The following is a 12,439-nucleotide window of genomic DNA, read 5'->3' as shown; positions in this document are numbered from 1 at the left end:
CTAATCTAAAAATATACATATCTTCCTTTCCACTACTGAAAATTTTTATTCTTACATGTATAGTTGGATTGTTCTTGAAACCTTGTTTGGACAAAAGAACATTGCCTATCATACAAACGATTAGTGTGGCTTCAGAGTTTAGGTGTCTGTATGATGCCAGGTATTTAGGCTGTACATCCCAAAGACCGATGGACCATATCAAATATGTTCCATTGAATATTCACAGTGGAGAGCATATAAAATTTGATTCTTGGTATTAATAATCTTCTCCAACTTAAACCTCAGTATCACAAACTCCCCATACATCAAAACAAATTTTGACTAACTCTGCAAATCCAAGAACTGCTATAAGACAATCTGGTTTCTGTCTTGGCACTAATACCAGCATTCTAGTAACAGCTCCCACATGCGCAGTATGTTCCAATAATTGCATTTACTGTAATAATAAAGTACAATGCAAGACTTAGCAGCAGGACTCAGCCTTCAAGCTGATGTCCCATTCAATAAGGATGGGTGATCTGGGTGAGGATTCAACTCCACTTTTCTGCCTGTCTACCGTAACTCTAACGTTCCTGACTGTTATCTATCTAAATAACTCAACCTTGAATAAATTCACTCACACAGCCTTCACTGTCCTCAGTGGAAGACATTCGACAGACTAACCATCCTCCAAAATAAAAATATTCTCTTCATATCTATCTTAAATGGGAGACATCTTCGCCTTTCAGTGAGAGGTGGGGGGGTGGGGAAACAGAGTCCCTATTTCAGGGTCAGGAGAGGAACAATTTAGACAGGAACAAAGAAGATTAGGGAGTGGCCAAGTCTGGGAAAGGGGTGCGGAAGATGAAGGGCTGTGCTGGTGGTCAGTTTTATAGTTGACTAGAACATAGAACATAGAAAAATACAGCGCAGTCCAGGCCCTTTGGCCCTCGATGTTGCGCCGATCCAAGCCCACCTAACCTACACTAGCCCACTATCCTCCATATGCCTATCCAATGCCCATTTAAATGCCCATAAAGAGGGAGAGTCCACCACTGCTACTGGCAGGGCATTCCATGAACTCACGACTCGCTGAGTAAAGAATCTACCCCTAACATCTGTCCTATACCTACCATCTCTTAATTTAAAGCTATGCCCCCTCGTAATAGCTGACTCCATATTTAAGCAGATTTTAATTTCTCTAAGTTTACTGGCTAACCATTGAGCAAAGTGATCCCTCCAAATTCTCTGGTGGTAGCTAAAAGTAGTAACCATTCTTGGAACCTTTTAGGCATCAGATAATGGCAGGATAATTGGAAGTTTAACCTTTCTCAGTGGTTCCTGCAGAGTCAGCAAGGACTTCTGGATGGTTCTGACATGCAACTCTAATTTACACTTCAACACCACTATCTTCCTATTGAAAGAATTGAGCCCATAATCTTAAAATGTGCACTGTAATTTTAGTTGCCACACAAAATGAAACTTTTTTTTATTTGTACGTATTTATTGCTTATCTCCCAATGTTCATTAATATATATCAAGAAAAGCAAGGGCTCCAATACCATCCACCTCACTCATTTAGCTATATACTATAGAAAAGTAAACATTCCAGTACAAATCTTCCCCCAGCTTGAAAATATCCATTGATCATTATTCTATTTTCTATCACTTAATCAGTTTTGTTTCTGTGTTGCTATCTTTTTTTTTTATTTGATTTGATTTATTGTTGGCACATGTATGTGAAAAGTTTTGTTTTGTGAACATTACAGGCAGATCATAACAAACAAGGACATATAGATCAGAGGGCGCTTAGACCAAATGAGGTAAAGTTACGACTACATAGGAGGTGAACAAAAGCAAGGTCAACATTAGATTTGAAGTTAGAAAGGTGCATTCAATAGTCTAATAACAGTAGGGAAGAAGCTGTTCTTGAACCTGTTGGTGTGTGTGCTCTTCTATATCTTTTTCCTGATGGAAGAGGTTGGAAGAGAGTATGACTTGGGTGGGAGGGGTCTTTGATGATGTTGGCAGCCTTTCCATGGCAACAAGAAGTGTAGACGAAGTCCATGGATGAGAGGTTGGCTTGGGTGATGGCTTGGATTATGCATACAACTTCCTGTGGTTTCTTATGGTTCAGGCAGAGCAGTTACCGTACCAAGCCGTTATATACCCAGATAGAATGCTTTCGATGGAACATCTGTAAAAGTTGATGAGGGTCTTTATGGACATGTTGAATTTCCTAGGACTCCTCAGGAAGAAGAGGCATTGTTGTGCCCTCTTGACCATCACATCTATATGGGAGGTTCAAGACAGATTGTTGGTTATCATCACTCCTAGGATGCTCTTGACCCTCTCCACCTCAGCTCCATTGTTGTAGGTAGGAGCATGTCATCCTCCTTTCTTTAAGAAGTCAATGATCAGTTCTTTTGTTTTGTGGACAGTGAGATACAGATTAGATTAGATTCAATTCGATTCCCCCCAGTGTGGAAACAGGCCCTTCGGCCCAACCAGTCCACACCGACCTCCAAAGAGTAACCCACCCCGACCCATTTCCCTCTGACTAATGCACCTAACACTATGGGCAAATTAGCATGGCTAATTCACCTAACCTGCACATCTTTGACTGTGGGAAGAAACCGAAGCACCCGGAGGAAACCTACACAGACACGGGGAGAATGTGCAAACTCCACACAGACAGTCACCCGAGGCTGGAATTGAACCTGGGACATTGGTGCTGTGACAGCACCAATGCTACTGTGCCACCCTTTGGGGGTTATTATTCCACCATGACACCAAGCACTCCATCTCCTTCCTGTTTTCTGACTCATCATTGTTTTATATCCAGCCTACAACAGTGGTGTGGTGAGCAAATTTGTAGATAATTTATTCGATGACTTGTTCGATGAATTAAAACTTTCCTCTCAAGCCTAATGTGTGACACTAAATCAAATGCCTTTTGAAAGTTCATGAACACAGCATCATTAATTTACTCTCATCAAGGCTTTCTGTTGCCTCTTCCAAAAACTCAGCAAGTTAATAAAATATGATTTCCACTTTAGAAATACATAAAGTCATAGAGATGTACAGCATGGAAACAGACCCTTCGGTCCAACCTGTCCTTGCCAACCAGATATCCCAACCCAATCTAGTCCCACCTGCCAGCACCCGGCCCATATCCCTCCAAACCCCTGCAATTGTACACATCCTCTGGCAGCTCATTCCAGATACGTACCACCCTCTGCATGAAAAAGTTGCCCCTTAGGTCTCTTTTATATCTTTACCCTCTCACCCTAAACCTATGCCCTCTAGTTCTGGACTCCCCGACCCCAGGGAAAAGACTTTGTCTATTTATCCTATCCATGCCCCTCATAATATTGTAAACCTCTATAAGGTCACCCCTCAGCCTCCGACGCTCCAGGGAAAACAGCCCCAGCCTGTTCAGCCTCTCCCTGTAGCTCACATCCTCCAACCCTGGCAATATCCTTGTAAATCTTTTCTGAACCCTTTCAAGTTTCACAACATCTATGCGATAGGAAGGAGATGAGAATTTTACACAATATTCCAACAGTGGCCTAACCAATGTCCTGTACATGCTGACTCTTACTAATCAACCCACCTTTGCCAGTGTGGCAACTAATTCTATCCCAAATAATTGTAGCTAGAAGTTTCCCCATCACTAAACTTAAACTGACCTAACTATGTCTAAAATAGATGAGCTTAACCTTGCAACCTTGAACAAGGCAGTTGTTTGCTAGCTTTAAATCTAAACTCCGTCATCAATTTTAAATGAACTTGCTTAAAATGGTGACTGTTCCTCTAAAAGCATATTTTTGAATAGCACTTGTTTTGAAGTTTTAATTTTTCACCTTAGCTTTAATTTTTATTCAAACAGGGAATGAAATCTGTAAATTGTACATTAATTGTGTTAAACTGAATATAGCTGGTGGGTAAGAAAGTTCTTGTGGCACAGTCCTCGTATATTAGCCAGAGGCTCTGGGTTTAAGTCCCACTACAGGGCATGATAGCCCAAGGAAGACACATGCATAATGTGGTAAAACAGGCAGACTATCATTCTGTAAATATACTCCAATGGCAGGCTGTATGAGCAGAAGAGATACCTGGTCACCCACTTAATAGAAATTGGAGCCTCCATCATCACTAACCATAGCTCCAAAACTGGGTGTTGTCGCAGCTTTGGATTCCTTGGGGATTTGGTTTGCTGGTGTTGATCAAATTGGTGCTGACAGAGTGATGTTAGATCCCAGTTGTCCTGGGTTGGACCAGGACTTGCCTCCATGCCCTACTTATGGTGGAGGTAAAGAGGCAGTGTTCCAGACATACCTTTAGGTACAGAACTCAACATGTTTACAAGCTCCTTCAGACAATCTACACCTGTGGTTGTTGGGTCCTCTAACATCTGCTGTCAAGAGGCAGGGTGAAAGCTGAATGTTACTTGTTAATAATGGCATTGACATTTTGTGCAAGAATATTATTTTCTGTTGCTGTTTATATTTTTCATCCAAATCTTTTAACACAAGGGATGTTTCATGAAGTGATGACATAACAGAATAATACCATCATATTATTTACGAAAAATGGCACAGTTTGTGGAAATTAGTGTCTCAGGCACTTGGGTTACAGGTGTGAACACAGCCCTTAGCCAGTTAATAACTCTCTAATATCTTTATTTGCAGAATGAAATGATTTACATTGTACCCCACAATGAAGAGGAATACCTGCTGCTTGAAGATAATGATATTCTGGTAATTCCTTTTTATTATTTTTCAAAGATTTAATTAAATCTAATTTGTTTAATTTTTGAATACTAATGAAAATAGAAGAGTAATGAATAGAACTAGTTTACATTGTATGTAGAAGAAGAGTAAATGTTTTTTAACTGCTGACTCATTTAACTGTATCCTATAAAAAATTGGCACTTTTTTTATTTAACCTATTTTTCTAGTGAACCTGTTGAGAAATGTTATTACAAACTCTGGAGCAAGTGAAACTTGAAGCCAGGAGTAGGGATACTAGCATTGCGCTGCAAGAGTACCCCACCTCCCTCCTTTTTCCCTTTCACTTTGGTGCATTGAACCCTGCCATTCAGATACCTCATTAGTTAGAAGACAATTAATACTCTATAAGACCATAAAACATAGGAGCAGAAGTAGGCCATTTAACCCATCAATGTTGAAAAATGTGGTGCTGGAAAAACACAGCAGGCCAGGCAGCATCCGAGGAGCAGGAGAATCGACGTTTCGGGCATAAGCCCTTCTTCAGGAATGTAAGCCCTTCTTCAGGAATTCGCCACTGGAGAGTGGCGAATGTTGTGCCCCTGTTCAAAAAAGGGAATAGGGATAACCCCGGGAATTACAGGCCAGTTAGTCTTACTTCGGTGGTAGGCAAAGTAATGGAAAGGGTACTGAGGGATAGGATTTATGAGTATCTGGAAAGACACTGCTTAATCAGGGACAGCCAGCATGGATTTGTGAAGGGTAGGTCTTGACTTACAAGTCTTATTCAATTCTTTGAGGAGGTGACCAAGCATGTGGATGAGGGTAGAGCAGTGGATGTAGTATACATGGATTTTAGTAAGGCATTTGATAAGGTTCCCCATGGTAGGCTTATGCGGAAAGTCAGGAAGCATGGGATAGAGGGAAATTTGGCCAATTGGATAGAAAACTGGCTAACCGGTCCAAGTCAGAGAGTGGTGGTAGATGGCAAATATTCAGCCTGGAGCCCAGTTACAAGTGAAGTTCCGCAGGGATCAGTTCTGGATCCTCTGCTGCTTGTAATTTTTATTAATGACTTGGATGAGGGAGTCGAAGGGTGGGTCAGTAAATTTGCAGATGATACGAAGATTGGTGGAGTTGTGGATAGTGAGGAGGGCTGTTCTTGGCTGCAAAGAGACTAAGATATGATGCAGAGCTGGGCTGAGGAGTGGCAGATGGAGTTCAACCCTGCCAAGTGTGAGGTTGTCCATTTTGGAAAGACAAATAAGAATGCGGAATACAGGGTTAACGGTAGGGTTCTTAGTGAGGTGGAGGAACAGAGGGATCTTGGGGTCTATGTTCATAGATCTTTGAAAGTTGCCACTCAGGTGGATAGAGCTTGTAAGAAGGCCTATGGTGTATTAGCATTCATTAGCAGAGGGATTGAATTCAAGAGTCGTGAAGTGATGTTGCAACTGTACAGGACTTTGGTTAGGTCACATTTGGAGTACTGTGTGCAGTTCTGGTCGCCTCACTTTAGGAAAGATGTGGAAGCTTTGGAGAGGGTACAGAGAAGATTTACCAGGATGTTGCCTGGAATGGAGAATAGGTCGTACGAGGATAGGTTGAGAGTGCTAGGCCTTTTCTCGTTGGAACGGCGAAGAATGAGGGGTGACTTGATAGAGGTTTATAAGATGATCAGAGGAATAGATAGAGTAGACAGTCAGAAACTTTTTCTCCGTGCAACAGAGTGTTACAAGGGGACATAAATTTAAGGTGAAGGGTGGAAGGTATAGGGGAGATGTCAGGGGTGGGTTCTTTACCCAGAGAGTGGTGGGGGCATAGAATGCGCTGCCTGTGGGAGTGGTAGAGTCAGAATCTTTGGTGACCTTTAAGCGGCAATTGGATAGGTACATGGATAGGTGCTTAAGCTAGGACAAATGTTCGGCACAACATCGTGGACCGAAGGGCCTGTTCTGTGCTGTATTGTTCTATGTTCTATGTTAACCCATCAAGTCTGCTCCACCATTCAATTAGATCATGGCAGATCTAACAGTCCTCTCATCATTTTCTGGCCTTTTTCCCATAAACCTTGATTCCATATTGGTTAAACATGTCTTTCTCATCCTTGAATATATTCGCGACTCCTCAGATACTGAAGCAGTCCATGCTCAAATACAACAAAATCTAGACAATATCCAGACTTGGGCAAGTGGCAAGTAATAGTTGTGACACACAAATGCCAGACAATGATCATAAGCAATAAGAGACACTCTAACCACCGCCCCTTGACATTCAACAGTATTACCATCCTGAATCCCCCACAACATCCTTGGGGTTACCACTGAAACTCAACTGGACTCACCATATAAACACCGTGGCTACAAGAGCAGGTCAAAGACTTGGGATACCACGGTGAGTAATTCAGTTCCTGACACCCTAAAGTTTATCCACCATCTACAATGCACAAGTCAGGTGTGTGATGAAATACTCACCACTTGCTTGGATGTGTGCAGCTCCAGCAACACTCATGAAGCTTGACACCATCCAGGACAAAGCAACCCGCTTGATTGGCACCACATCTACAAACGTTCAATCCCTCCATCAGCAGCACTCAGTAGCAGCAGTGAACAATCTACAAGTTACACCACATAAATTCACCAAAGGTCCTTAGACAGTGCCTTCCAAACCCACAACCATTTCCATCTAGAAGGACTAGGGCAGCAGATACTTGGGAACACCACCACCACATGCAAGTTCAGCTCCAAGCCACTCACCACCCTGACTTAGAAATACACCACCGTTCCTTCACAGTCAAAATACTGGAATTCCCTCCTTACCGGCATTGTGAGTCAACCCACAGCAAGTGGATTGCAGTGATTCAAGAAGGCAGCCCACTACCAGCTTCTCAAGGGCAAATAGGGATGGACTATCAATGCTGGCCAGCTAGCGATGCCCAAGTCCCACAAATGAATACAAACAAAAATCACTGACCAGGCTCTTCAGCCCTCTGTGATAAAGAATTCTATAGATTCACTACCCTTTGACAGAAGAAATTTCTCCTCATCACTGACTTCTTTTCACAACCTCTAATTCTGAGATTATACTATCTGGTCTTAGATTCGCTCTCAAGGGAAAACAACCCTTCTGCACATACCCTGTCAAATTCCTTAAGAATCTTGTATAATTCAATAAGTTTGCTTCTCATTCTTTATAATTTTAATAAGTACAAGCCCAATCTATTCAACCTGTCCTCACATTAGAATCCATACCCCAAATCAACCTAGTGAATATCCATTCTTCCCACCAAAGTGCATAACCTCACATTTTTCCACATTATGTCCATCTGCCAAGTTTTTGCCCACTGACTTTACCTTTCTGTGCAGTCAGGGGAAGTAATGGCCTAGTCATATTACCGCTAGACTATTAATCCCAAAACTCTAATGTCCTGAGGATCTGGTTCAAATCCCATATGGTGGAATTTGAATTTAATAGAAAATTTGGAATTAAGAATCTAGAGATGACCATTGTTGGAAAAACCTATCTGCCTCACTATTGTCCTTCAGGCAAGGAAATCTGCTATCCTCACTTTATCTGACCTACATATGATAGATACTGTTTAATCTATGAGTTTTGACAACTATCTGGGAACAGTGATGAAGATTTGTGCTCCAGAACTTGACACTCCCCAAGCCAAGCTGTTCCAGGACAGTTATAATACTGGCATCTACCTGACAATGTGGAAAATTGCCCAGTTTTGTCCTGTGCACAAAAAACTGGACAAATCCAACCCGGCCAATCACGACACAATTTGTCTACTCTTGATCGTCAGTAAAGCGATGGAAGGTGTCATCAACAGTGCCATCAAGAAGCACCTCATCAGCAATAACCTGCTCACTGATATCCAGTTAGGGTCTTTCCAGGGCCACCCAGCTTCTGACTTTACTATAGTCTTGTTGCAAACATAAATAAAAGAACTGAATTCCAGAGGGGAGGTGACATCAAGGCGACATTTGACCGGATACAACATAAAGGAAATAATGAAAATCGGGGGCAAATGCTCTGCTAGTTGGAGTCATACCAGCATATAGGAAGATGATTGTGATTGTTGGAGTTCAATCTTCTCAGTCCCAGGACATCTCTGCAGGAGCTCCTCAGGATAGTTCCTAGGCTCAATTATGTCCAGCTGCTTCATCAGTGACCTTCTCTCCATTATAGGGTCAGAAGTGCAGATATTTGCACATTGTTCAGCACCATTTCCAACTCATCAGTCCATGTTTAAATGCAACAAGATCTGGATAATATCAGGCTTGGCCTGACAAGTGGCAAATAACACAAATGTCAGACAATGAGCATCTCCAATAAGAGGCAATGTAACCACCTTTGTCATTTAATGGCATTCCACCACTACCAGTATTCTGGGGGTTTCCATTGAAAAGAAACTCAACTGGAATAGCCACATGCTGTTAAGAGGTCAAAGATTAGGAATCTGCAGAGGGTAACTCACCTGGCTCCTCAGTGCCAATCAACCATTTATAAGGCACAAGTTAGGAGTGCGATGAACTACACCCCACTTGCCTGGATGAGTGTAGCTCCAACATTCAAGAATATTTCAAGTCTTTAAAGTAAAGATTGTCAGTTCGTATTTAGATTTCCAGTGTTTTTCTTCTCTTTTTCTTAAAAAAGTATTGGTTAAGCATAAGATTTGACTTTGGTGATTTTTTAATATATAAGAACAAAGTAGGGAATCTAGAACAATTAATTTATAAAAACGATATTGATCGCAGCATGGGCGATAGGTTGCTGAAAGCTGTTGGATACCAATGTGATCCAGAGTGAACAGTCCAAGGTAACAAATATCTGGATTACCATTGAGTTATGGGACAACTGATATAGAGTAAATATAATGGAGTTACATGTGTGATTCAACGACTAGGTTGAGTAGAATGGGTTTCAGTTCGTAAAAAACTTGCGCCACTACTTGAATCGAAAGAAGCTGTTCATTGGGACAAGTGGAAGTTTTGCATGGACCATGCTGATACTAATATACTGGTGAATTGAATAGCTATTTAAATCATACAGTAGTTTGGCTTTGAGTACTTTGTGTGGTAGCAAATTCCACTGGCTCACCATTGTCAGGGTAAAGGTAGACTCATTTGGCATTAATCTCACTCTGCAGAAATCTCCCTTCACACTGACTGTGTTCCACACTGACTGTATGGTGCAAAACATCTCTTTCTTATATGGATTTGCTCAGTCACTTCTTAGATACAACCATCAACACCTCATTCAGACAAAAGAATTCAAAATCTTGAAATATAATAGCCATGATCAGGCAGCTGCCTCCTTTGATTAGGCTGTTTTAATTCACTTAAAAGCTATTGTCCGAATATGACCTTAATTTGAAAACTGAACTTACGGTATACCAGTTAAATTTCCAGTTGAACCAACTTTACAGCAGTACAGTCACTCGGCCTTGGTCTCACTTCACTGAAGTCGCCCTCTGAGATGAGGAGAAATTCCTTCACCCTAACAATGGTGAGCCTGTGGAATTTGCTACCACACAAGGTACTCAAAGCCAAAACTGCATGATTTCAAGAAGGTCCAAGGGATCAAAGTAAATGGGAGAAAAGCAAGAACAGGCTATTGAGTTAGATGATGGTACCATGATCATAGTGATTGGCAGAGGCTGGCTCGAAGCACCAAATGGCATACTGTTGCTCCTATGTTCACTATTTCTGTGTTCACTGTGACCATGCTCCTTTTATAATCTATACCTCTTATTAAATTCTCCTGAATAAATTAGTAACAAACAGAATATGGCACACAGCACTTTGTCTTGTTGAAAGTCCCAGGTCAGTGATTTATACTGAGCTCTGCAGTAAGAAGCCAAAAATAGATTAGACCTTAGAAGTGACCCATCAAACACTTTAAAGTCAGGGTTATGATGGATTGGAGCTCTCTCTACATTGTTCAATCATGTATTTTTAGGATGAGGTAAGAAATGGTTCTGCTTACACTGTTGCATTAAGTACTTTAATGATTAAAGGATAAAATTTTGTGTGCATTCCTTTGTCAACCTTTCATCGTTGCTTACAGCAGGAATTCAAGCTCTTCCTCAGCTGCCACATCCAATACTCAAGTTAGGAGTAATGAGAAGCAAATTAGACCTCCTTCCGCTCTACACCAGCTGATATGTCCAAGTTAAATGCAATACAAATTTGTTGGGAAATGGAGCTCACTGTAAGAAAAGCATTCATTATCTGCTGATAGTTTTCTAAATTATGGATATTCTTATGTTTCAGAATAAAGTTGACTTTGTCTTAGTAGCAGCAAAAGTAGAAAATGGAAAAGACAAAAAGGAAACTAACAGGAAGCGTTATCTGAGAAAAGTGAGAGAAAAAGGCTTCCGGATCATGGTATGTTAATGTGAAGCATAAATATTAATGAAGCGCAGCCACATGCCTAAATTTAAGAATAACCCCATAATACTTGTAATCTCGAATTTGTCAGTCTTAGAAATGCAGGTTCCTTGAGGGATAAAATAGATCAGCTCCAGAATTGATTGAGAGCATGTGATGCTTATTGGATATTGTATTTAAGAGGTGAGTTCATACCATAGAGAGATAGGTACTGCAGGGGGAAAGGGCTTTATTTCCCCCTCCAACTCCATTTTGATTTAGCCTCTTTCTGCTCTCCTGACCTATCCCTCACTTTCTGATGGTTCACATTGCTTGTAATGAGCTTTGCATGTAAATATTCAGTTGACCACACAGCTGATTTGATTGGCTGGTCAGTAATTAAAAAGAAAACAATTATTCATGATGATTTATTGATAGGGAAAAACAATGTTTGATTATTTGTGATAGCACCATTCTCTAATGTGGATTGCCTTCATTTGCTCCCTCTTATTAGCCTCTCTGTTTCCCAGCATTTTTTTGGGGGGACTTTATTATTTATTCTCTTTGTGAAGACAGAACCAAAATATATGTTTATCAGTCTGCATCTGTTCCACATTATTAGCTTTGTCTATGTCTGACTGTAAGCGACATACGTTTGTGTTTTCTGACCTATTCCTCTTCACCTACCCATAAAAACATTTACAATCAGTTTGTATGTTCCCTGCAAATGTGCTCTTATGCTCTATTTTCCCTTGTTTAATCAATCCCTTTGTCCTTGTTTATTGAAATCGAAACTGCTTGTAATCTTCATGTCTGCTGCCGGTTTTGTTGGCCAAATTGAATGCCCATTCCTCGGACCTTTACTATCCCTAATTTTCTTTGTTACCCAAGGTTAGGTCAACTTTCTGACATGATCAACACCCTGAGCTCGAGGCTGTTACCTGTGTTTTAGATTTCCCAGTCGGGGGAATCGACCTTTCAGTGTCTGCACTGTCAAGTCCCTTTGGAAGCATTAATATTTTAGTGCTATTGTTTAAATCTGCCTGTGCAATCTTAAACATGCAGATCATAACCACTTGCCCCATGAAAACTTTATATCTTATGTTGTCGTTACAGCTTTTGCTAGCATTAGATACTGAATGAGGAGCATTAAAACTAAATGAGGATGATGGTTGAGGGCTTAGATGTCTAACATTAATGTATAGAACTAGACTAATGTTCCAATGAGCTGTCTGGGTGCAAAAACAATATGGCAACAATAGTTGTAGACTTTAACAATCCAAAATCAACTGGGAACCAGTTTAAAAGGTTATGAGGGCACAAAATTTAGTTGCATTCGAGAGGTTT

The 12,439-nt window shown here is 40.9% G+C and overlaps 1 protein-coding gene across 2 annotated transcripts in view; it reads left to right on the top strand.

Moving 5' to 3' along the window:
- LOC122557905 (anoctamin-9-like) overlaps positions 1–12,439 on the top strand; it is a 133,943-nt gene that overhangs the window by 16,055 nt on the left and 105,449 nt on the right. For both annotated transcript variants that reach the window (XM_087996675.1, XM_043706110.2), the window contains exons 2-3: positions 4,674–4,742; positions 10,997–11,110. In XM_087996675.1, coding sequence (XP_087852801.1) covers positions 4,674–4,742; positions 10,997–11,110 — 183 coding nt within the window. The remainder of the gene's footprint in view (positions 1–4,673; positions 4,743–10,996; positions 11,111–12,439) is intronic.

This window comes from Chiloscyllium plagiosum, unplaced genomic scaffold (genome assembly GCF_037043375.1).
Source record: "Chiloscyllium plagiosum isolate Xiang-an unplaced genomic scaffold, Cpla_swu_hap1 HiC_scaffold_18, whole genome shotgun sequence".
Classification (NCBI taxonomy): domain Eukaryota; kingdom Metazoa; phylum Chordata; class Chondrichthyes; order Orectolobiformes; family Hemiscylliidae; genus Chiloscyllium; species Chiloscyllium plagiosum.
Note: the sequence above shows the minus strand (reverse complement) of the source record. Positions and strands in the feature narration are given on the sequence as shown.